General features: G+C 37.1%; 1 protein-coding gene and 1 long non-coding RNA gene across 6 annotated transcripts in view; one reads left to right on the plus strand and one right to left on the minus strand.

Moving 5' to 3' along the window:
- The window catches only part of gask1a (golgi associated kinase 1A), a 60,078-nt gene extending 42,346 nt beyond the window's left edge, over window positions 1-17,732 (minus strand). For all 4 annotated transcript variants that reach the window (XM_087286617.1, XM_087286618.1, XM_087286615.1 and 1 more), the window contains exon 1: window positions 17,456-17,732. In XM_087286617.1, coding sequence (XP_087142743.1) covers window positions 17,456-17,458 — 3 coding nt within the window. In that variant the 5' untranslated portion in view covers window positions 17,459-17,732. The remainder of the gene's footprint in view (window positions 1-17,455) is intronic.
- LOC147840126 (uncharacterized) overlaps window positions 1-22,041 on the plus strand; it is a 402,217-nt gene that overhangs the window by 131,951 nt on the left and 248,225 nt on the right. The window lies entirely within an intron of this gene.

Below are 22,041 nucleotides of genomic sequence, written 5' to 3' on the forward strand. Positions count from 1 at the left end.
ACCAAGCGTAAATTAGAGAGAAAAAAGTTAAAATCAGCCAAAACCAATGCATCAAAGGCAATGTTGTTTCACATATCCAAGACTTTTATAAAAGGTAAAAAGTCCAGTCCACTTTTACTTTTTATATTGAAAATACACAATTTTGTGTGACATCATTCATGAATTAGGCAATTAAAGAGTTCAAATCCTGTAATTTTTTTTATAAGCAATTTGGTAGTTTTAATCAGGATTAAGGTTGATTAACAGATTTATGCAAAAAAAAAAAAAAAAAAAAAAAAAAAAAAAATATATATATATATATATATATATATATATATATATATATATATATATATATATATATATATATGTATATATATATATATATATAGCCGATGCATTTTGCAGCAATTTAATTCAGTGGATGTTTTCATCCCAAACATAACGAAAGGAGAATTAAATTTGACAAGTGTTTTGCTGTTTAAAAAAAATAATTTAAAACATTTTCTCAAAAAGTGTCAAAATAAGATTTGTCACCAAACAATATTGCTAGCTGAAACACAGAGAAAGTAATGGAAAAATTAGGACTTAAAATCACCCCAGAGTGGACGAAAACATCCCCAAGAGTACATACGGGTTAATTTTTTTAAATTATTTTTATCGCCTTTAAATTGAAACAACTGAACATAAACATAGCATACTGGAAGAAATTAGCATTTTAGAAGAACATTTCAGATGGCATTTAGAGATTTTTGCATCTGTCTCCTTTAAATGAATTCTGTGATTTATGATTAATCAAAAAACATTAATGTTTATTAATGTCTCATAATGTATTCATTCCCTAATGACATGTAGTATTAACTAATAGTGTAAAAATGTGTTAATTACCACAATGTGTCAAAGCCAGTTATAAAAACACAGCAAAAGCCCCTAAAAGCCATCTGAAAATATAGTTAATTTTTTCTCAGCCTCCTGTGTTTATGTTCAGTTATTTCACTTTAAAGCCAATAAAAAGAGCTTTTTCATTGCCATAAAAGTAAAATTGCTGAACCTACTAGACACAGCAGCCTAAGAAAAAATACTAATTTTAGAAGAAAATCTCAGATTGTGTTTAAGAGGCTGCTGCTCTCTTATATATACATCTTTAACATGAAACTCTACCACCTAAACAAAAAAGTGCAATGTCAGCATATAGAGATCATCCATACCGTGACGAGCTGTGGGAAAACTCAGTTTAATGTATGTTATTTCATGCGTTGTGCAGAGGTCAGCATTACCCTCTATCTGAATAGCCGGGTCAGTGTTACCACTGCATGCAGAAGGCAAATGGCTGAGAGGGGGGAAAAAAAGTAAAGAGCGAGAGAGAAAAAAGAAAAGAAGGAAAGGAGATCAACCATCTGCTGTCGTGTCTGTCCTGAGTTTCATTTCTTTTTACAGCGCAGATGCTTTTGACACCAGTGTCATCCTGAAAAAAACATAATGTGCAGGTCTGTCGGATGAAAATGTGTTACTGACAGTCTGCTGCAGTCATTTATATTCATACACACACAAGAACAACACAGAAAAACACACCATAAAACAACATGGAGTGATAGGCAGATGTAGTTAATTGAAGATGCCAATTCACCTATTGCACATGTCTTTGGACTGGTGGGGTAAACCGGAGCACCTGAATGAAACCCACGCCAACACGGGGAGAACATGCAAACTCCAAACAGAAATGCCAAAAGACCTAGCTGGGACTTTAATTAGTGATCTGCTTGCTGTGAGGGGACAGTGCTAACCACTGCATCATTGTGCCGCTCCATTTAAAGTAGTGTTACAATATAAAATATAAAGCTACTGTAAAAAAATGAATATTTATTCCATTTACTCAACCTCAAGTGGTCCAAATAATTAAGTTTCTTTTTCTTTTTTTTTCTTTTTTCTTTTTTGACAATGTAACCAGTTTCAAACATTCTTCAACAAATGGGTTTCATTTTAGGTTAACTATTGCGTTAAACTTGCTGCACGCAGATCAATGAATCATGAAAATATTATAATCAGTGTCAATGACTGGGGTAGAAACAACACAATTTTCAACAAAATATTATAGAAAATACTCAGCCTGATCTCATGAGGAAATGTATTTTAGGTTTTGTCAGTTTAGTGGCTAATTTGTACGAATTCATACAAGCTCAGTCGTACGAAAATGTATGATTTTAAAAAGTAGGGGTGGCACCCAACCCAACCCCATCCCTAAACCCAACGTCATTGGGCGATGAGCAAATTGTTTAAAATTGTATGAATTAGATCTTACGAATTCATAGGAATTAGCCACTAAATCCAAAAGTTACGAATTGCCGTGAGATTGGATTGAGAATACTGTGAACAAGTCCTTGCTCTGTTAAAGAATAAATTCACAAGTGGACTAATAATTTTGACTTCAACTGTCCATTGTTTTGGCCCAGTTTAACGTTACTGCAAAAAAAAAGAAAATGCTTTTCTTACTTAGAGTTTTTATCTTGTTTCTATTCCAATTTTAAATCAAGAAGCGTTTTCTAGACACACAAAAACTATTGTCTTGTTTTCTGAAATTATATGTCAAAATTAAGGGCTCTATATCATACACTCGGCACAATGCGGCGCAAGGCGCAATTTTTTTGATTATTCATGACAATTTGCTTTTGTATGATGTTATTATTATTAGCAGTATTATTTATTATATCCATATTTATATTTGTTTTATTAAAAACAAGTTTAGATTTGCCCACCTGTCAGGTTTTAGACCACATGGGGCATCGCATTTAGAAACAACTCAGTTTTTTTGATCACATTTCGTTATTACTGTTCATTTATTTGTTTGCTGGAAATTAGTTAGAAATAGTTTTGCAACAAATCTTTGTGCTTAATACACAAAATTAATTATGTATTGGCTAATGGATGTCTGTGCCTAAGTTTCCCTATCCAAGAGAGTGAAAATGAAAGTATAGAATGAGGAGGCTCATCTCTCATTCTCACGCTGTAGATGCTCTGTTTAACTGTTTTTTCTCAAGAGAAGCATTCATTTTTTCCACTAACAAAGTCCGTCATGTAAATAGCAAATGTGCTATGGCATGACACAACTGGCTCTTAAAGGGAATGGGAGACTCTGATTGGTTTATTCTCAAAACACACCTATAACTCATTAAGAGAATAAACTCAACCCTGTTAGACCATGCGCCCAAAGCGGAGTTTTCCGTCCTTAAAATAGCAAAAGTGGATTCGGACACGTCCTTAAGGCTTTTGCGCCCTGCACTTTGTACTTTGCGCATAGATCGTCAAAATATAGCCCTAAGTGTTTTGTGGGGGGACAACTTAATTGTTTTATGTTCAATCCACTTAAATTAGTAAAAGCTAATAAGTTAACATAACTCTTACATGTTGTACCAACACAAATGGATACAACGTGGCAGATTTGGCTGCATTCTAATTTCACTAGTACAAGTTTGTGTATATCATTATGTGTGCAGTTGTATCGGTTGAATGCAATGTTCACATTCTGAACATGCAGCAAAGTTTGCAGTACCATTTATGACCACAACAATAATTTTTGAATGAGAAAGTGGAATGTGAATTTGAGCTATTTGTGGAGCTTTGCTATATTCACATCACTTACAGTAAAACCGGGTCTGTCACTGACTAGAGGGAAGAATAATACTTATTATAACTGAGAAAAAAAAGGAGTGAAATAATCACAAACAGCTGCAGCAGCTGTGAAAGTAGCTGTCATAATCACACAAGGGTGCTGACAACTGAATTAACCGCATATTTTGGGGGGCTCAGACTACATAAATAATCCACCACTCAATGTGTCCAGGTCACACTCAAAATAAAACTGCCAATCCTCACATGGTGTAAATGTTTTATGTTTTACAGTTTAGATGTTTCACAGTTTAGATGTTTTGCAGAGGGGGAAAAAAAGCAAGTGACACAACACAAAACGCTCTGGCTACTAAAGTAACCCTCGATCCCCGAGGGGGGTAACAGAAATGCTATGTTCCTTCGCTGTAATGATTGCCCCTTAGCTGTCGAGGTGAAAGTCTCTTCAGCTAAAAAAGGATGCTCAGCTTTGCACGCGCTATGCTTATATTGCAGCCTTGCACGCGCTGTGCTTATATTGCCAAATTGATTGCAACAAGCATCAGCTGCGCAAGCTGACGCTGCCAACTCATTGCCATTTCATTGGCCTGTTTAAATACTCTCAGATGATTGGCATTCTGAACAAAATCCCTCATAGTGGAAGTTTTTCCACATAACATTGAATTTTCCCTCCCGAAGGGGAACTAGTCTTAACCGTTCTGTTGGCCCATGGCTCAAAAATGCAAAAGTATCTCGATGCAGCCTTTATGATGCAAGCTAAGATTGCATCAATCAACGATGCAATGTCAGACACAATGCATTCAATGGAGTGAGTGACGTCACTGTGGTGGGGTTAGGTGAGCGTATTAAAAAGCATCGGATGCAGCTCAGATCACACTGCAACAAGTCAGAATCCAGACCCCTCTCCAAAAATGACCTGTGACCTTTTTAACCACATAAAAAAGCCTAAATTATGTATTTTTTTATCTTGATGATTAATGACTTTTTCTTAAACTACCCAAAAGAATGGAACTCTTTTTTAATTTTTGATATTGTAGATAACATTAGATACTATATAGTTGATAGACACATATAGTATAGAGTACAGCGGTTGCCTTAGGGGCTATTCACATATAGTATCATGTCTAAAACCATGCAGAAAATGTGAGATGCATCAATTATTTTGCCAAATTCATCATGCTTTTTGATTCACACTCCCGTATCATCTGTCATTGTTTTAACTGTGCTCTCTGAGGATCCATGAATGACAAACCCTTGCTGTAGCTCTGATACAATCTCTGTATCTCAAAGTCTCTGTTTAAAATAGCAAATTTGCATTTGTGCAAAAGAACTGATATGTGAATGGCCCCATATAGGGTTCAGTTTTGGTCCCCCAGCTATAAAACCACTTTTACACCACTAAAACCGCAGGCACACACTGGCACCTAAGAATTTTAAGTTGCACTGGTATAATTTTTGTAATTGTGAAAAATACATTGCATTCGTTGAAATTATATATTTTTATTTACATTTACATTTAGTTATTTAGCAGATGCTTTTATCCAAAGCGACTTACAAATGAGGACAAGGAAGCAACTTACACAACTATAAGAGCAACAATTAATAAGTGCTATAGGCAAGTTTCAGGTCTGTAACGTCTAAGAAGGAAAGTATTAGTACTTTTTTTTTTTTTTTTTTTTTGGGTACAGTTAGTGTGATATCCAGAGAGGCAATTGCAGATTAGGAAGTGAAGTGGAGACTAAATAGTTGAGTTTTTAGTCGTTTCTTGAATTTACTCAATTGAATTTGCTTGAATTTATATAGAATATTATGCAAAGACCATGTTCCATGAAGACATTTAGTAAATTTACTACAGTAAATACACTCATTGGCCACTTTATTAGGTACAGCTGTCCAACTGCTCGTTAATGCAAATTTCTAATCAGCCAATTACAAGGCAGCAGCTCAATGCATTTAGGCATGTAGACATGGTCAAGACGATCTGCAGTTCAAACCGAGCATCAGAATGGGGGAAAAGAGGTGATTTAAGTGTCTTTGAACGTGGCATGGTTGTTGGTGCCAGAGGGCTGGTCTGAGTATTTCAGAAACTGCTAACCTACTGGGAATTTTCAGTGTTTCCCAGTTCTGGGTTGTGGCTGGGAGGGTATCTGCTGTGTTAAACATATGCTGGAATAGCATAGTATAAATAAGGGATGAAGCAGAAGGAAAATGACGGAATGAACTTGCTATCAACAGAAATGCTGTCTTAAAGGGCCATGACACCCCCCACTTTCGGTTAAAGTCTACTTCAGAATTTTTTCAAAAGATGCATGATTAATGGGTGTGGAGCTCCGCGAGCATCGGGCAGGAGTGGGCGTGGCCAGCAGGGGAGAACGTGAGCGAACAACTGTTGTAGTCAGTTAGCTCACAAAATGAGACAAACCGTGAGGAGACGCATGAGTTTATAGTTTACAAAGTTAAAATGCAAAGAAATGAACAGTGATTTAGTGCCCTGCTACATTTATTATTCGTAATTTCATATACACATAACCACAATTTATATCATTATAAAGAAGTTTGTTCATGTAAACACTATAAATGAGGACTTCTCCCTCAATCCCCGTATCCAGCAGACTCAGTGCAGCAGGTCTCCTGACCTGTCTATTTTAACCATTAGTCCTGCTGGTAATCTGGAGGATTTAGGCAAACACAGCAGCACAGTGATGTGTTTGAATGTGAGCGAACTCCTGATAAAAGACAGCGTCCGCCATTCTCTAATTCTCGTGCTGCTCTCCCGACAAAAATGGTATCAGCACACACACAGCTTTGCTGTATGATCGGCCCTGACAAGATCGCGGGGGAAAACATGCAACAAACCCCGTGGATCATGGAAACAAACGCATATGAGCCTTCATGAACGGCTAAAAACTGTGTGCTTGGGTCCGTGTCTCACAGCTCGGGCTTGACACTGGCAGGTCTGGCAGGTCTCATGAATAATTAAGCAGCCGGCTCTTCTCATAGGATAAGAAAACTCCGCTATGAATAATAATGAGAAACCGACGCGTCATCATTGCACTTGCAGTGCTGCGCTACGTCGCCGATTTTGATACCGCCCCAAAAATCATTTTAAACCCAGAAGCTGAAATTAGCTGACAAAAGCTCAAAATTATCCAGTTTTCCCCACAATTACAGCTGACAGGTGCTAACATTGTCTTAACTGATGCTCAACACACACACATCTGTTAATATATAAAAAAAAAGTTCTCCAGTGTGTCCTGAACCTTTAATGCTGACAGGAGGCCAAATTGATGTCTTTTTAAAACTAATATGGATTAATGTGAAAGTAGTCTTTATTTAAAGGCTAACTGTAACCAGCACCATATATAAATACTATTAAAAATATATCATGCATATGTACCTCAGACAATTTTAGATCTGTTGGCTGGATAAACTGATTTAATTCAATAACTGGCTATAGATTACCTGCTTGCAGTGCCTCCGGATATATTTAACTGCATAAGTCATCATATTTCTTCGTTATTTAGATTTAATCTCACCGTCACTTGCTTCAAAAGCTCAAGAAAATTGTGTGCAGGTGCTGTTACTCCACAGCAATTCGAGAAGCCATTATTACAATGTCACAACTTCCTCGAACAATCAATCCTAATTCCCCTGGTGACTATCTCACTCTGCCATGCTGGCGGACTGCTCACTGCTCATTGGCCGCTTCTGATAATCAGCCAAGCCAATAACATTGCAGACGTGGCTTTTAGATAATGTTGTGTGAGCCAGAGTCAGATCTCAGTTTTTGATTAAAAACATGTTCAAACGTTCTTTCAAACAGGCGTAGTGTTGCATATTAAAGGGACAGTTCAGCCAAAATGAAAATGCTGCCATCATTTACTCATCCTTCACTTATTCAAAACCTATTTACTTGGTTTCTTTTTCTCTATTAAACACTAAAGATATTTAGAAAAATGCCTTTTGTTATTTTGAAATATCCTCTTCAACTGTGAATTTCTGATAACTGATTTTTGTGTGCTATGCATTTTTTCTCTGTTCCTGTCTATAGACCTTATTTAGGGTTGGTGTGGCCTCTGTGGATGTGGAAACTGAAAAAGAAAACCCCCCATAAAAACATATCTGTGATTTCACTAATGCTGCGTTCACACCAGACGTGGATGAAGCGACAGTTGCGAGTGATTTTCATGTTAAGTCAATGCAAAGACACGAATAGACATCCTGTGGCGCAATACGCACGAGTGACACGATTCACGCAAATGAAGCGAGTTCAGCGTTTTGCGTATTTTACATGCTTAACCTCCTAATCGCTTCAGTAGGAAAAATCTGAACTTCAGCGGATGTTCATGCCTCGTTAACCAATCAGGAGCTTTCTCTAGTAGGGGCGTAATTATGACGTAGCGCTTGTTGTTGGTGTCCTAAGAGGAAGCACCGCTGAAAGCCTCCATTATCCAGGAACAGTTTCTGGAAGAGTTGATGAACTCACAGAGCTGGTTGCATTTCTGAAAGGATCTAGTGGATTCAGACAAGGCGCCAAACGAATATATACGCTGTTTTTAGCCTTTCTAAAGCACATAAACACAGCTATTCTCTCAATAAAATCCACGTTAGCCATTCAGCAATGAAGCTAGAGTCACCAGGCAGACAGAAGCCTTGCCCATGATGTGAATCTACATCTATTGTGAAGTAAATTTGATGCGCAAATGAAGCAGGTAAACTTAAAATGATCACAATCTATTTGCGTCCAAATTTCGTGGAATTTTTTTCACGCTTTCCGCGTATGGGGTAAACACAGCATAGGAGGCAATTTTCAGACCAGAATTTTTCACTAAGGTCACAAAACTAAATTCACGGAAATACTGCACTTTTCGCACCATTGACTTCCATTCATAGACATAATGAGGTCTTTTTGTAGGTGTGGAAACTGAAAAAGAGCAACCCCCCCCCCCCCCCCCTTTCACTAATGTCACAAAGCTGTAATCATGGACACACTGCACCATACATTACCTGCCAACACTCCCATTTTTTCCGGAAGTCACCTGTATTTCAAACGCATCTCCCGCTACCCTCCCGTTTTGTTATTTCTCCCGGAAAACTTCCGTAATTTAAATTTTTTGTTCTTATTCATATTTTTTGTATGTTCCTGACTAATTTGTATTCTTTTATTTGTATTGTTCTGCTTTCTGTTATTTGAGTATTAATAATAAAAAGTCACTCTGTGTCAAGCTCAAATATAGTTGCAGATTTTAGTTTTTTTTATCAGATTTTGCATACAAATGTGCACTATCAACAAAACTGCAATATCATATAATGTTTATATTATATAGAAACAATTTGTCATTTATTTATTAGTTTAAGTACAAAAGGCCATGTGCTTTGTTGGCACAAAAAAGTTGTGCCCTCCCTACCTGTACATGTATCTGGGCTTCTGTTAACCAGCTGAAAGTGGTGATTGGTCCTGCTGTACTCTATAACGCAGATAAAAGGACTTCCACAAACACTTGTCCCTTAACTTTAAGGCTTGTTGCATTCGTATAGCTGTTCTAATATTGATTGATTGTTTTCCGCTATTTTTTTTATTGTAATCATTATCATTTGATTGTAGGAGAGAGTGGTTTTCTATATAGAAAGTATTGTGATTTTGTTTTACAGTTGTATCAAATTATGAACATCCTGTTATCTGATATTTGCCATCTTGGCTACAATTTGGATTCTGATTCTACTTTGTACACCTTAACTTGTAAAAAATCTTGCAAATACCTTTTATTTGTTAAATAAGAGGAAGTAGGGGACTAGTCAATCTCTCAAGTATGTATTTATTACTACGTAAGTCAATAGTTTCAGGTTTTCAGCTTTATTAAATGTATCTTGTTGTAAATTCAACACATAAAAAACACATAAAGGTTTGGAACCATTATACCAACATTGCAAAATTCCTCTGACCCAGGTTTTGCTTGGCCCACATGCTGCAGTGAATTACGGTACATGACTGGACCAAATCTGGCTTCCAGAAAAGGGCCAAATATGGACCATATCTGTATCAAGTCACAGCCAAGTTAATAACTTATAACTGAGCCAGATATGTTGGTGTGTCATGATTGCACGGAAATTCCTTCGCCTATTAGGCATTGCATTTTAGGCACACAATGGGCATACCATTTCTTAAAGCCACCTGATTGGTAAAAAATTTTTCTTTGCTCAAAAATTATTTTAATGTATTTTAAATGTGGGTCAAGATAGGTCAAACTTACGTTGCACACATATCAATTTTTAACATCTCGGCCAAATACTTCAGTTTACATCTGGCCTGAATCTTGTGTGCCACCTCCGCCAAACTCGGTCAATGTTTGGCCCACATGCTGTATCCCAGTGCCGGATGAATGCCTGACATGCCAGCTTTATGCCAAATCTGGGCCAGAATTCTTTGCTATCTGGGTAGGGTGAGTAAACAGGGATTACATCGACATTTTTGCGTGAGCTATCCTTTTAAGGGAGGAAAAGAGCTTGGATTGCATTTAGTTTTTTTAATTTTTCTTACAATAAGGAATTAAGGCAATTAAGTTATTTTGGCCATGACTGTTCCTAAAAAGACTCTCCTCTCTAAAAATTAATTTAATTCATGCATCCCTCTGGTGTAAATGCTTCTTTTATTTTTCTGTTCCGGCTAATCCCTGGAGGTCATAGCATGCTAGTTGCTGGCATCCATTTTCTTTTATAGTAATTATTTTTTCTACTATGTAATTCGAAGGGTGCCAGTAAGCAACATTCTTCAAAATATATATATTTTTGAGTGTGTTTAATAGAAGAAAGAAACTCATAAATGTTTAAAACCAGTTATAGTCAGTTATAGTTTCAAAAGCTATAGTATGAGTTTTGACTATTGTGAGGTTGAAAATGCTATTGGTATTTAAAACCACATTACTTCAGGAATTATTCTTGATCACAGTGAAAATGGATTTGGAGCTTATTATTTTCTGGGAAACTGTCATGCATTCAAAATGCTCTGATTAGACAGAAGTAAAATTTTGGCTGTTGCTTCTTCTCCTGAAGGGGAATTTAAACCGCTGATGTTACATAAAGGAAAGAAATAAGTCAGATGTATTTAACTATTCCTTGGGAATCTGGAACAGGAATGCTTAAAGTTATCAGAAGAAAATACCGCTCTCTCAGGAGTGACTATAAGTCAGCCAAGCAGTAACTGGCAAACTGGTTCCCCAGACCAGATGGCACAGATATTTTCAAACATGGTTCCCTTTTGACTAGTCATTTCAAGATGTTCAGCAACGAGTCCCATTTAATAGATGTTACATAAGTTCTGAATTAAACTCAATGTTTCATTATCACCTGTAAATGCTTCCAGTATTTAGTTTTATGGTGCATTTTCCTATATTTTCACTTTAATGTTGAAGCTTTATGAGACAGCTTTAGTGATGGCAGTTTTTTCATAAGAAGCAATAAATCTGTAGTAAATCTGGCAACCAGTTTAGTTACTCTAGTTTCAGAGACAACAGAGGAAGATAGGCAGTAAATACAACATACTGTAGGCTTATTTTGAAAACGTAGCCCTATATACATTTCTGGAGGCCACAAATTATGTAACCAGAGCTGTGTATGGCTGCATTTTATCTTTAAAATAAATGCTAAGGGGCGGTATAATGCTGTTTCTTTTTGCGCTTACCAGCTGACCGCTTACCTCCGTATGGATGGCTTTACAGCTGTTACCAGTTTATCAGGTAGCTTGACAAGTATTGATCGCGACAACAAGGTTCAAGTCCGGTGAAGAACAGGGATCCGTTCTTCGTACGTGGATTACTCAGTTAGCTGGATTTGGATATTGACGATTTGACATGATCCAGGATTGTTTCGTTCTTCAAAGCTGATCCGAGAGTTGTTGTCATAGCAACAGTTCTGCTGGGTCAAACCTGATCGGGAGCAGGTTTAATTCATATAAACAGGATTAGATCGGCTCAGTTCAAGCAAAGATAATACAGAAAGTATGTTCTGAATTCTGATATTTTCTTACAGTAGTAGTTATATACACTTGGGAAAATGGTACATATTTTTTAACTATATATATATATATATAAAGTTATAGTCATTAATAAAATAAATAAAGTTATACATATTAATAAAACTTATGCAATCTGCACCATCGAAATGAAAGTACAAAGACTGTCACCTTGTGGTGCAAAGAGAAAACTTATTGATATGAACTTTTTAGATCGCTTTAGTACAAATTGTGTATGATAGAAATGCAGAATATGTGACTTTTTTTAAAGCAATAATACATTTATGCAGTCATAAACATGTTTTGATAGTTAATATGATTTGAAGCTTCTCAAAAGTTGCAGACGCCTTTACCAATATCAAAATGCTTTTGTAAACAACCAGTTATTCTTTACACCGATTAAAAAACAGCTACTATAATATAGACAATATTTTCTAAATTTAGAACTAAATACACTCATATGCACTGAAATACATGATGAATACTCTTGATACAAGAAAGTGTAAAGCCTGCAGCTCACAACAAATGTGGAAGGTTATTGCGTGTCATATTTAACAAACCGTTTCTGCTAATTTGATGTAATTTTGCTCACATGGATAATTGAATATTAATCAGATGATGTCATTACGCAGCTGTGCCGTCAGCCAATCGCTGCATTGCTGATCATGATTTCGAGGATCGATAGATCTGTCCTTCACAACACACGCAGCGATCTCAGATCAGTTTATCCAGACATTCTAATCTGATTCGCGAACTTGTTTGAAGAACCAAATTAGCGAGAGATCAGTTATCAAGATTAAAAGATCCAGGATCTGTCAAATCATCTTAGATCATTTAAGCGAGGTACGAAGAACGGACCCCAGTTCCAGAAAGCAGGTAAAACAAAAACAAAAGCTAACAAATAAAATAAACAAGTAAATAACAGGGTGAGAATGTGGTAAAATCTGAAAATTTGGTAAAAATCAGGGAGGCTTTTCTTTTACTGGATTGCTTTTAAAAATACTGAGGTTGGGAGTGGGTTGGTCTATCGATGCTTTTTAAAATGCTATTAGTAGGGTTTAGGGAAGTAAGGGCGGGGGGATCAGTCGGTTGGTCAGTCAGAAAGTCAGTCAGTTGACAGCAGCCTCTGGTAGATTTACGTGAGAAGAGCAGGCTCGAATGGTACTCACAAGAGAAATTTGAGATCTCAACAAGCATACACAGCGCCTTTGGGTGGATTCACGAAAACAAAAACTGTAAATAACGTGTCTCCCAGCATATATTTTGCTCAATCCAGAAATGTATATAGCAGTACGTAATCAGAATGAGCCTGGGTTGGGTATATAGGGTGGCTAGATTTCCCACACATATTAAATCTTTAAAAAATGTTTTTGTTATACAGTTCCTGTGAAAACACTAATAAGTTAAATAAAAATTTTATATACTGAACTCTAAATTGCTTTCCTGAGGTTGCTTTCATTACCGAGATTCCAGTTTTTTTTTGCTGATATCCAAACTCTGTGATTAAAGGAGACATAATAATTTTTATTAATGTCAATTTTTTTTTATTAATGTTGATAATTTAATTTAATAATGTTTTATTTTTCTCACTAAACTTGTCATGATCACCAGCAATCTAGTAGCTGCAGATTGCTTAAGGAAGGGTCACCAATCTCGGTCCAGGAGAACCGGTGTCCCTGCAGTGTTTAGCTCCAACTTGCCCTAACACACCTGTTTCAAGTATACCTAGTGAGACCATGATTAGCTTATTTAATTAGGGTAAGAGTTAAAATGTGCTGGACCTCCTGCCTCCAGGAACAAGTTTGGTGACCACTGGCTTAAGAACTGAAAATCTGCCATTTCTGGACTACAAGAATTAGTCATACAACACACAAACAACCGGTTTCAGATCAAGACTGATTACACTCTCACAGCTGAAGCTTCTCAAGGACTGATTAATGCACTAGGAGCACAAACACAAACACTGTTGCTGAGTCTTGCCATCTGTTCTAGTGAAATTACAATGCGTTTCCTTTGTCTTGCTTTTACCGTGTTTTTGATCCTTGCCTTGTTTATTTGTTTAATCCTGTTTGCTGCCTGCTTCTGACCATGCATCTACCTGCCTGTGACTACGAATCTAGATTGACTGTATACATCTGTTTGCCCCTGTATTGACCACTGCTTGACTGACCATTGTTATAAACCTGCATGTGGATCCGCACCTCTGTTATCAGTGTCACATCCCTGGTTACAAAACTACAGTATGCCAAATCAGTTCCGCATTTGACTTGCACTGCGATTTAATTCCATCCCAGGATCGTTCTGAATATGTACTGCTATATACATTTTTGGAGAGCCCCAAATACATCTCAGGACCTACTGTACGTTTTTTTGCAGTTTTGAGCAAAGGCCAGAGGCCGCTGTGTGTGCATTTTGAGAAATCAAATTTGTCTCAGAAGTGCTGCTCCTACGTAAACCCACTAGAGGCTACTTTTGACTGTCCGACTCACTGACTAACTCACTGACCGATCGACTGACCCATCCTCCTCCTTCCCTAAACCCAAACAATAATGTTTTCAAAAGCACCATTTGCCCCGAACACCTAAACCCAACCGACAGTATTTCCAAAGCAAACCCAGTAAAAGAAAAGCCCCCTGCTTTTTACCACGTTTTCAGATTTTACCACATTCTCACCCTGTTATTGTTTATTTTATTTTTTTGCCTTCTGTTTTTGTCTTACCTGCTTTTTGGAACCATTCTTTGTCGGATTTGAACCCTGTCATTGTTGTCAACTCCTCTCTGCGTCTCAAGTCTGCCAACATACATGGCGAGCTGTTGAACAAACTGGTAGCAGCAAGAAAGCCATCCACAAGCCATCCACAAGCGGTCAGCTTGTAAGCGCAAAAAGAAATGGCGTCATACCACCTTGTAGCGTTCCTTTTAAAGATGAAAACCAGCCATATGTACACTACTTCTCGTTATATAATTCGTGATCTCCAAAAACTATTTGCCAGGAGAAAATCTTTGATCAGTGTTCTTCTACTTTTCTCTTCTTTCAAAATACCTGATAATCTTATTAGAATACTTCCAAATAGACTCCAGAGAAAATTCCACATTTTACATCAACATCTGTATGACAGTGCAGGCAGGCATGAAAGTTTGTCTTACATAGATGGACTCTTTCCACTAATTTCCATTAGTTTGAGTTTTTGCGCATTAAAATAGATGCAGATTCGCATCTTGTGGGAGACATACATATCGTGTGTGCACGGCATAGACCTACAAGAGACAGGTGAAAACAATCAGGATAACTAGATCTAAATAAGAGGGCGGGGCAACTGAAAACAAGCAGGAAAGACACGAGGAGCACATGTCCAACACAAATTAAGCCAACACACTCAAGCACAGGACAAACAGGGAAACATTAAACACTGACAGAACAGACAAGACTGTCAGGTCATGGAGCATGACAGAAATACCACAACTTTAAGATTTCATTAATATCTGTAAGTTTAAAATGCGAGTAGGTCATCCTAAAAAGTGTAGCAGAAAAGATTTTTTCAATAATGCAAGATGCAGCCGAGCGTTGTACAACAGAGCCTAATGTTTTTCAGCATTGAGAATTCTTTGAATCATTCATCCCAGCTCTAGTCTTTGTTAAATCACTGACTCAGCACTCTCAAAGTTCACTATGTTCTGCCTGTGAGGGTTTGCAAGCATTTACCGAGCATTGTATTGCAATTATTTGCAGATGAGGCAATGAAAAATATATGTGGTGGTCTTTATCTGGTGATCATCGGACCGCTGAGAAACATCTAATCTTTAATGAGGGGAAATTTATTTACATTTAACCTTGATATGGTTCACTACTTCAGCCACTCAAGCATTTAGTACTTAGTGAGGACTTTTTGATCATAAAACATTACCAAGCACTTAAATACAGGGATTCCCAAATGCTTTATTCAGCTGGATACCTTTGACTTAACATTTTCTTTAAGTATCACATGAGATTTTAGCTTAATTCAGTTTGCATCTTCATGTTCATGGTTATCTGTGGTCACATGACATGCAGGTAAATAAAGAAAATATTGTTCAAACACTTTTCTATATACACACTAATACTATATACTCTGGAAATTTACTTTTTCAATTAAAAAAATACCCGTATTAGATGCTAATGAATTTTATGTAAAGCTAGATCTAGGAGGGTCACACTTTAGTTTAAGTGACAACTCACACCATTTATTACTGGTATATTAACCTGCCCAATATTAAGATGTTAACTGTTTATTAAAATTTTTAAAGTATAATCTTATTTTACATCCCTAATCCTACCCAATACCTAAACTCAGCTACTACCTAGTTATTAATAAGCAGCTAATCAAAATCAGACGAAGTGTCAGGCGTGAGGGATTTACTCGTTAAGTCAAAGCAAAGACGCAAATAGACATCCTTCGGTGCGGTACGCACAAATGAGGAGGCGTGAATGGCACGATTCGCGTGAATGAAGTGGCGCCAGGCGCTTGTTGCGCAAATTGCTTGAGTTGGAAAATCAGAATTTCAGCGGACATTCGCGCCGAGTTAACCAATCAGAAGATTTCTCTTGTAGGGGAGTGTTTTTGACGTAGAACCTGTTGTTGGTGTCCAAGGGGGAAATACTCCAGCCAACACCAGACAACAGTTGATCAACCTGGGCTTGACTCAGTCGGAAGCACCGCTGAAAGCCTCCATCATCCAGGTTGAGTTTCTGAAGGAGTTTATGAGCTGGTGCACTTCTGAAAGGATCTAGTGGACTCAGACATGGCTCCAAATAAATAGACGCTGTTTTTCAGCCTTCATAAAGCACATAAACACAGTTATTCTCTCAAGTCCATGTTAGCCATTTAGCAACAAAGCTACAGTCATCGGGCAGATAGAGCCCCTGCCAGTGACACGAATCCGCGTCTATTGTTCAGTGCATTGGACTTGTGATCAAAACAAATAAACTCAAAATGTTCAGGCTTTTATTTACGCACGAATATCGAGATTTATCCTCGCATTCAGTGTTTGGTGAGAACACAGCATAATGCTGCGTTCACACCAGATGCAATAGAAGCGTCAAGCGAGAGTGATTTACATGTTAAGTCAATGCAAAGACGTGAATAGACATCCTGCTGCGCGATACGTGCAAATGAGGCGACGTGAATGATGCAGCATGATTTGAACGTTTTGCACTTGGAGTGATTGATGCGCGAATCGCTCGAGTTGGAAAATCTGAACTACAGCGGTCATTCGTGCCACGGCAACCAATCAGGAGCTTTTTCATGTATGGATGTGCTTATGACATAGCGCCTGTTGTTGGTGTGTGTAGACAGTCGAAAAAATATAGCTTAAGGAGGTTTATAATATTGACCTTAATATGGTTTTAAAATATTCAAACTGCTTTCATTCTAGCTGAAATAAAACAAATAAGACTTTCTGCAGAAAACAATAATATATAAATTACTATGAAAATATTCTATACCGTTAAACAAAATTTGGTAACTTTCAAAAAAAAATTTTTTATTATTTTGTGTGTGTGCGTGCTTTTTGCAAAGAGCTTTGGACAACTTTCTTTTCATCATTCACTGAACTAACATTTTCACTTATACATACTCACACATACACTTATACATTCTTCTGTGTCATGTTATGCACTTAACCATGCACTTTGATTCAAACAGCAACACACTTATATCCAAGTTTGCATAGAGAGTTTTGAAATAATAGCCCATCTCAACCAATATTCATTCATACATTCAGCATGTCATAACTACCCATTGAACATGACCTGTGCATCGTAAATAAGCAAAGCAGTCAATGTGCAAAAAGCTCAAAATGAACACTTACCATTGCAAACACTAGTGTCAACGTGCAGCTTCTGCTCGAATCGCAGCATCAGTGCCACATCATCTTCATTCCTGCACTCCTCATCCATGTAAACAGGCTATTATTCCACCACTTCAGCCTTCTTGAAGTTGCTCTCATCTTAACTGGATTAGTGTACACGTGAGATGCATCCAAAGTCATTGTTTAGCAACTTTCCATTGGCTTATTCTTCAGTTTCCAATGCAAAGTCTGCAACGTCTCAGAACAAAGCTCTGATCTCCAGCAACACGTTGGACTTGAGAAGGAAAGCGGAGTGGAGGTTTGGAGAGGAATGTGCTGTGTAACATGAGAAGAGACTTAAAAAAAAAAAAAAATACTGAGATTTATTGTCCTGGGCGGCAGGCGCTGAGGAGTTTACGCCGTGTTTCTGGTGCACGAACGTTGTATGTGATCTTTATTACATACAAACCAATGTAGATGCTAACTAAAATATTAATCTAAAATCTCATGTGATACTTAAAGAAAATGTTAAGTCAAAGGTATCCAGCTGAATAAAGCATTTGGGAATCCCTGTATTAAAGTACTTGGTAATGTTTTATGATCAAAAAGTCCTCACTTAGTACTAAATGCTTGAGTGGCTTAAGTAGTGAACCATATCAAGGTTAAATGTAAATAATTTCCCCCTCAATAAAGATTAGATGTTTCTCAGCGGTCCGATGATCACCAGATAAAGACCACCACATATATTTTTCATTGCCTCATCTGCAAATAATTGCAATACAATGCTCGGTAAATGCTTGCAAACCCTCACAGGCAGAACATAGTGAACTTTGAGAGTGCTGAGTCAGTGATTTAACAAAGACTAGAGCTGGGATGAATGATTCAAAGAATTCTCAATGCTGAAAAACATTAGGCTCTGTTGTACAACGCTCGGCTGCGACTTGCATTATTAAAAGAGTCTTTTCTGCTACACTTTTTAGGATGACCTTCTCACATTTTAAACTTGCAGATATTGATGACATTTTAAAGTTGTGACAAGGCCGTAGAATTGCTATTGATATTGGCGGAAACCTAATTTGACATCAACCACCCCCACCAAATGGAAAATTTAAATGTAACTTTAGATTTAAAATGTAAAGTTAAAGGAATGTCTGACCTTTAGACCATTAGAAAGGTAATTTAATAAAGACTTCCGGTAACACTTTAGAATAACTATCCATTATAACTAGTTAGACCATTAATAACTGTTAGTTAATAAGTTATAAATGACTTGTTAAATAAAAGTTAATAGTTTGTTAATAACTTATAACTGTGCCTTATAGATAATTATAGATAACAAGCTGTTAGTTAACAAGTTATAAATGACTTGTTAACTGTATTTTTATCATTTATAATGCTACTTAATAAATTAGTAATAGATCATGAACAAGCTGTTAGTAAACTACTTACTAAGGATTTGTTAAGTATCAGTTAATAGTTTATAAATGTTATTGGGACGTTATTCGTTGCAACTATTTTGCATTTATTAACTGTTAGTAAATTAGGAATAGTTGCAACTTTAGAATAACGTCCCAATAACATACGCAAGCTAATAACTAACATTTAACTAATCCTGTATATTAACGCACAAATTACAGATCAGTTGTTCATAGTTTGTTAACCATCTAGTAATACCAGTGGAACTATGTAGAACAGTAAATGGACGGAACAAGTTCAAGCTACAAAAATTCGATGTGATGTTTAAAAATTTTTTTTTTTTTACCTTAACCTTGTTCCACTCATAAGCATTTCACATATGAAATGTTGAACGTTGTGTTCAGGGCTTGACATTTACTTTTTTGATCACCAGCCTGTTTTTGTTTGTTTTTAGGGAAATATATTTGATATTCATTAATATGACTTTGACATATTAAAATTACTTGATTTACATTTTGTGGGATGTCCTCCTCATGCCTCCTCATTCATTTCACTTTTTGTGTATGTTGTGTTTGAGCTTGCTCAGTGAGGATGAGCACATGGGTCATGGATTCATAGTGTTGTATTACAATCTGAAGCTTTTGAAAGCAGCAGGTGTGTGAATGCATGAACATAACTTTTTGTCTATTCTATTTAAAAGAGAACCGATCACACCAGTTGAGTTTGCAGGCACAGTTGTTTCAAGCAAGGAAACGGGAGCGTGCATGTGCTTTCAACAGTTTCGCACATCACATTAGCTGTTGGTGCGAGTGATTATCCTCTCATTCAGTATTTAACCGGCTTTCTTTTGCCTAACTGGGTTTCTGCTGTTTTCTGTAGGTTATCTATTGGCCATCTATAAGGCACAGTACTACATAATTAACGAACTATTAACTTTTATTGAACAAGTCATTTATAACCTCTTACTAACTGTTTATTAATGGTCTATTAACTAGATACAACGGATAGTTATTCTAAAGTGTTACCCGACTTCCATTAACTTAGGGCTTATTTGTGCATAATCACTTACCACCGCATCTGAACACATTTTTACAAGTAAAATATTGCCTTTTATGCACTTTAAGAGATGAAAGATGACAATTCTATTTCGCACTTTAAAAAAAAAACTTAATAAATAAATCAATCAAATACAATTAGTAATAAAAACAACATTAAATCAAGCAAAAGTGGTGCAAAAGTAAATTTATATGATTTTACTTTGAGTAAGGAATGCAGACTTCTGGAAATGGGGAGGCGTGTAACACAATAACCACTTTATTTAGATTGTTGTTTTTTCATAATTGCCGTTAAAATTTTTTTTATTAATTGCACATCCACGGTTACTATTATGGTCAACCCAGGCTCATTCTGAAAACATAGTCCCGTGGACGTTTCTGGAGACCGTGAAATACATCTCGGGAGGTATGTATTTAAGCAGTTTTTGTTTTCGAGAATCCGCGGGAGGCCACTGTGTGAGGTGTTTCGGATCTCGAACGTCTCTCTCACAAGCGCTGTTCGCGTCTGCGCTGTTCTTGCGTAAACCCACAAGAGGCCGCTGTCGAACGATCATCCGTCCGACTGGTTGAATGATTGACTGAGCAACCGGCAGACCCACCCTTCTCCTCCTTCCCTAAACTCAAGCAGTTTTACCGATTGACCCGGCCCCTGCTTACTTCCCTAAACCCAACCAACAATTTACAAAAGAAAGCCGTCCAGAAAAACGAAAAGCCGTCGTCTGAATTTTACTACGTTTTCGAATTTCACCACATTCTCAGCCTGTTATGAACTTGTTCACTTTATTTTTTGGATTCTATTTTTGTCTTTCCTGATTTCTGGAACTGCTCTTCCCCAGACTCGGACCCGGTCGTCGTCATGGTCAGCTCCTATCTGCGTCTCTAGTCCGCAGACGGACACAACGAGCTAACCGGACAAACTGGTTGCGGCAGGAAAGCCCTACACACGGAGGTAAGCAGTCAGCCAGCAAGCGCAGAAGGGAATAGCGTCACACTGCCCCGTTGCATTCGCTAAAAAAATGAAATGCAGCCATAGTTACCTCCGGCTACAGAATTCTAGGTCTCCAGAAATGTCCACGGGACTGTGTTTTTAGAATGAGCCTGGGTTGATTATGGTGGACTTGCAGCGAACTTGACTTCAAGTGACTGACACTTTTCTTGCATATGCAGCTGCTTATATCAATGTCTCACCTAAGTCTTGCACAGTAAGACTGACTGGAAAATTTTTCACAAAGCATTATTTTATTTTGGAGGTGATTCAATTATTTGTGGGGACATTTTAATAATCTGTGGATATTGGTGGGGACATGTCCTCTTTATCAATGCTAATTCTACACCCTTGAGTTGTAATATTTCTGAAAAGTTATTTAAGATTGAAGTAAATTTGACTAATAATTGGATAAGGTTGTAACTATAAGCATTTTTATGAGTTGTTTTTATATGAACAAGATTATCATTCTGAAGACAATTAAGTTTTTAATAGTACAACAGTTTAGTTATGCATAAAAGATGTTGTTTGTTCAAAATATATTTTTAAAATGAGCCAAAACAACTCTTCTTGAGGTCGTTCATTCTTTCATTTTCTTTTTGGCTTAGTCCCTTTAATAATCTGAAGTTGCCACATGCAGCGAAAATAACCACGTACTGATCCAGCACATGTTTTACGCAGTGGATGCCCTTCCAGCTGCAACCCATCTCTGGGACACATCCATACACACTCATATGGACAATTTTAGCCAACCCAATTCACCTGTACCAAATGTTTTTGGACTGTAAAGGAAACCGGAGCACGATGAGCAAACCCATGTGAACTCAGGGAGAATATGCAAACTCTACACAGAAATGCCAACTGACCCAGCCATGGCTTGAACCAGCGACCTTCTTGCTTTGAGACGACAGCACTACCTACTGTGCCACTGCGTCACCCTCTTCTTGAGTTCTTTGACTTAATTGTTTAATGGTAAATTAATCAAAATTTGTAAAAACTTAAACTTAATTCCTGTATGTTGGTCCAACACAAATCGATTATGTAAAACCCAGCATTTTTCTTACATTGTAGTTAATGTTGCTACATTATTTCTGTGGCAAACTAGTGTCCACCATCAGTGAAAAGAAAAAAAAGAGGAACAAAATGAAGAA

Source organism: Danio rerio, chromosome 16 (genome assembly GCF_052040795.2).
Source record: "Danio rerio strain M-AB ecotype USA chromosome 16, GRCz13ab, whole genome shotgun sequence".
NCBI lineage: Eukaryota > Metazoa > Chordata > Actinopteri > Cypriniformes > Danionidae > Danio > Danio rerio.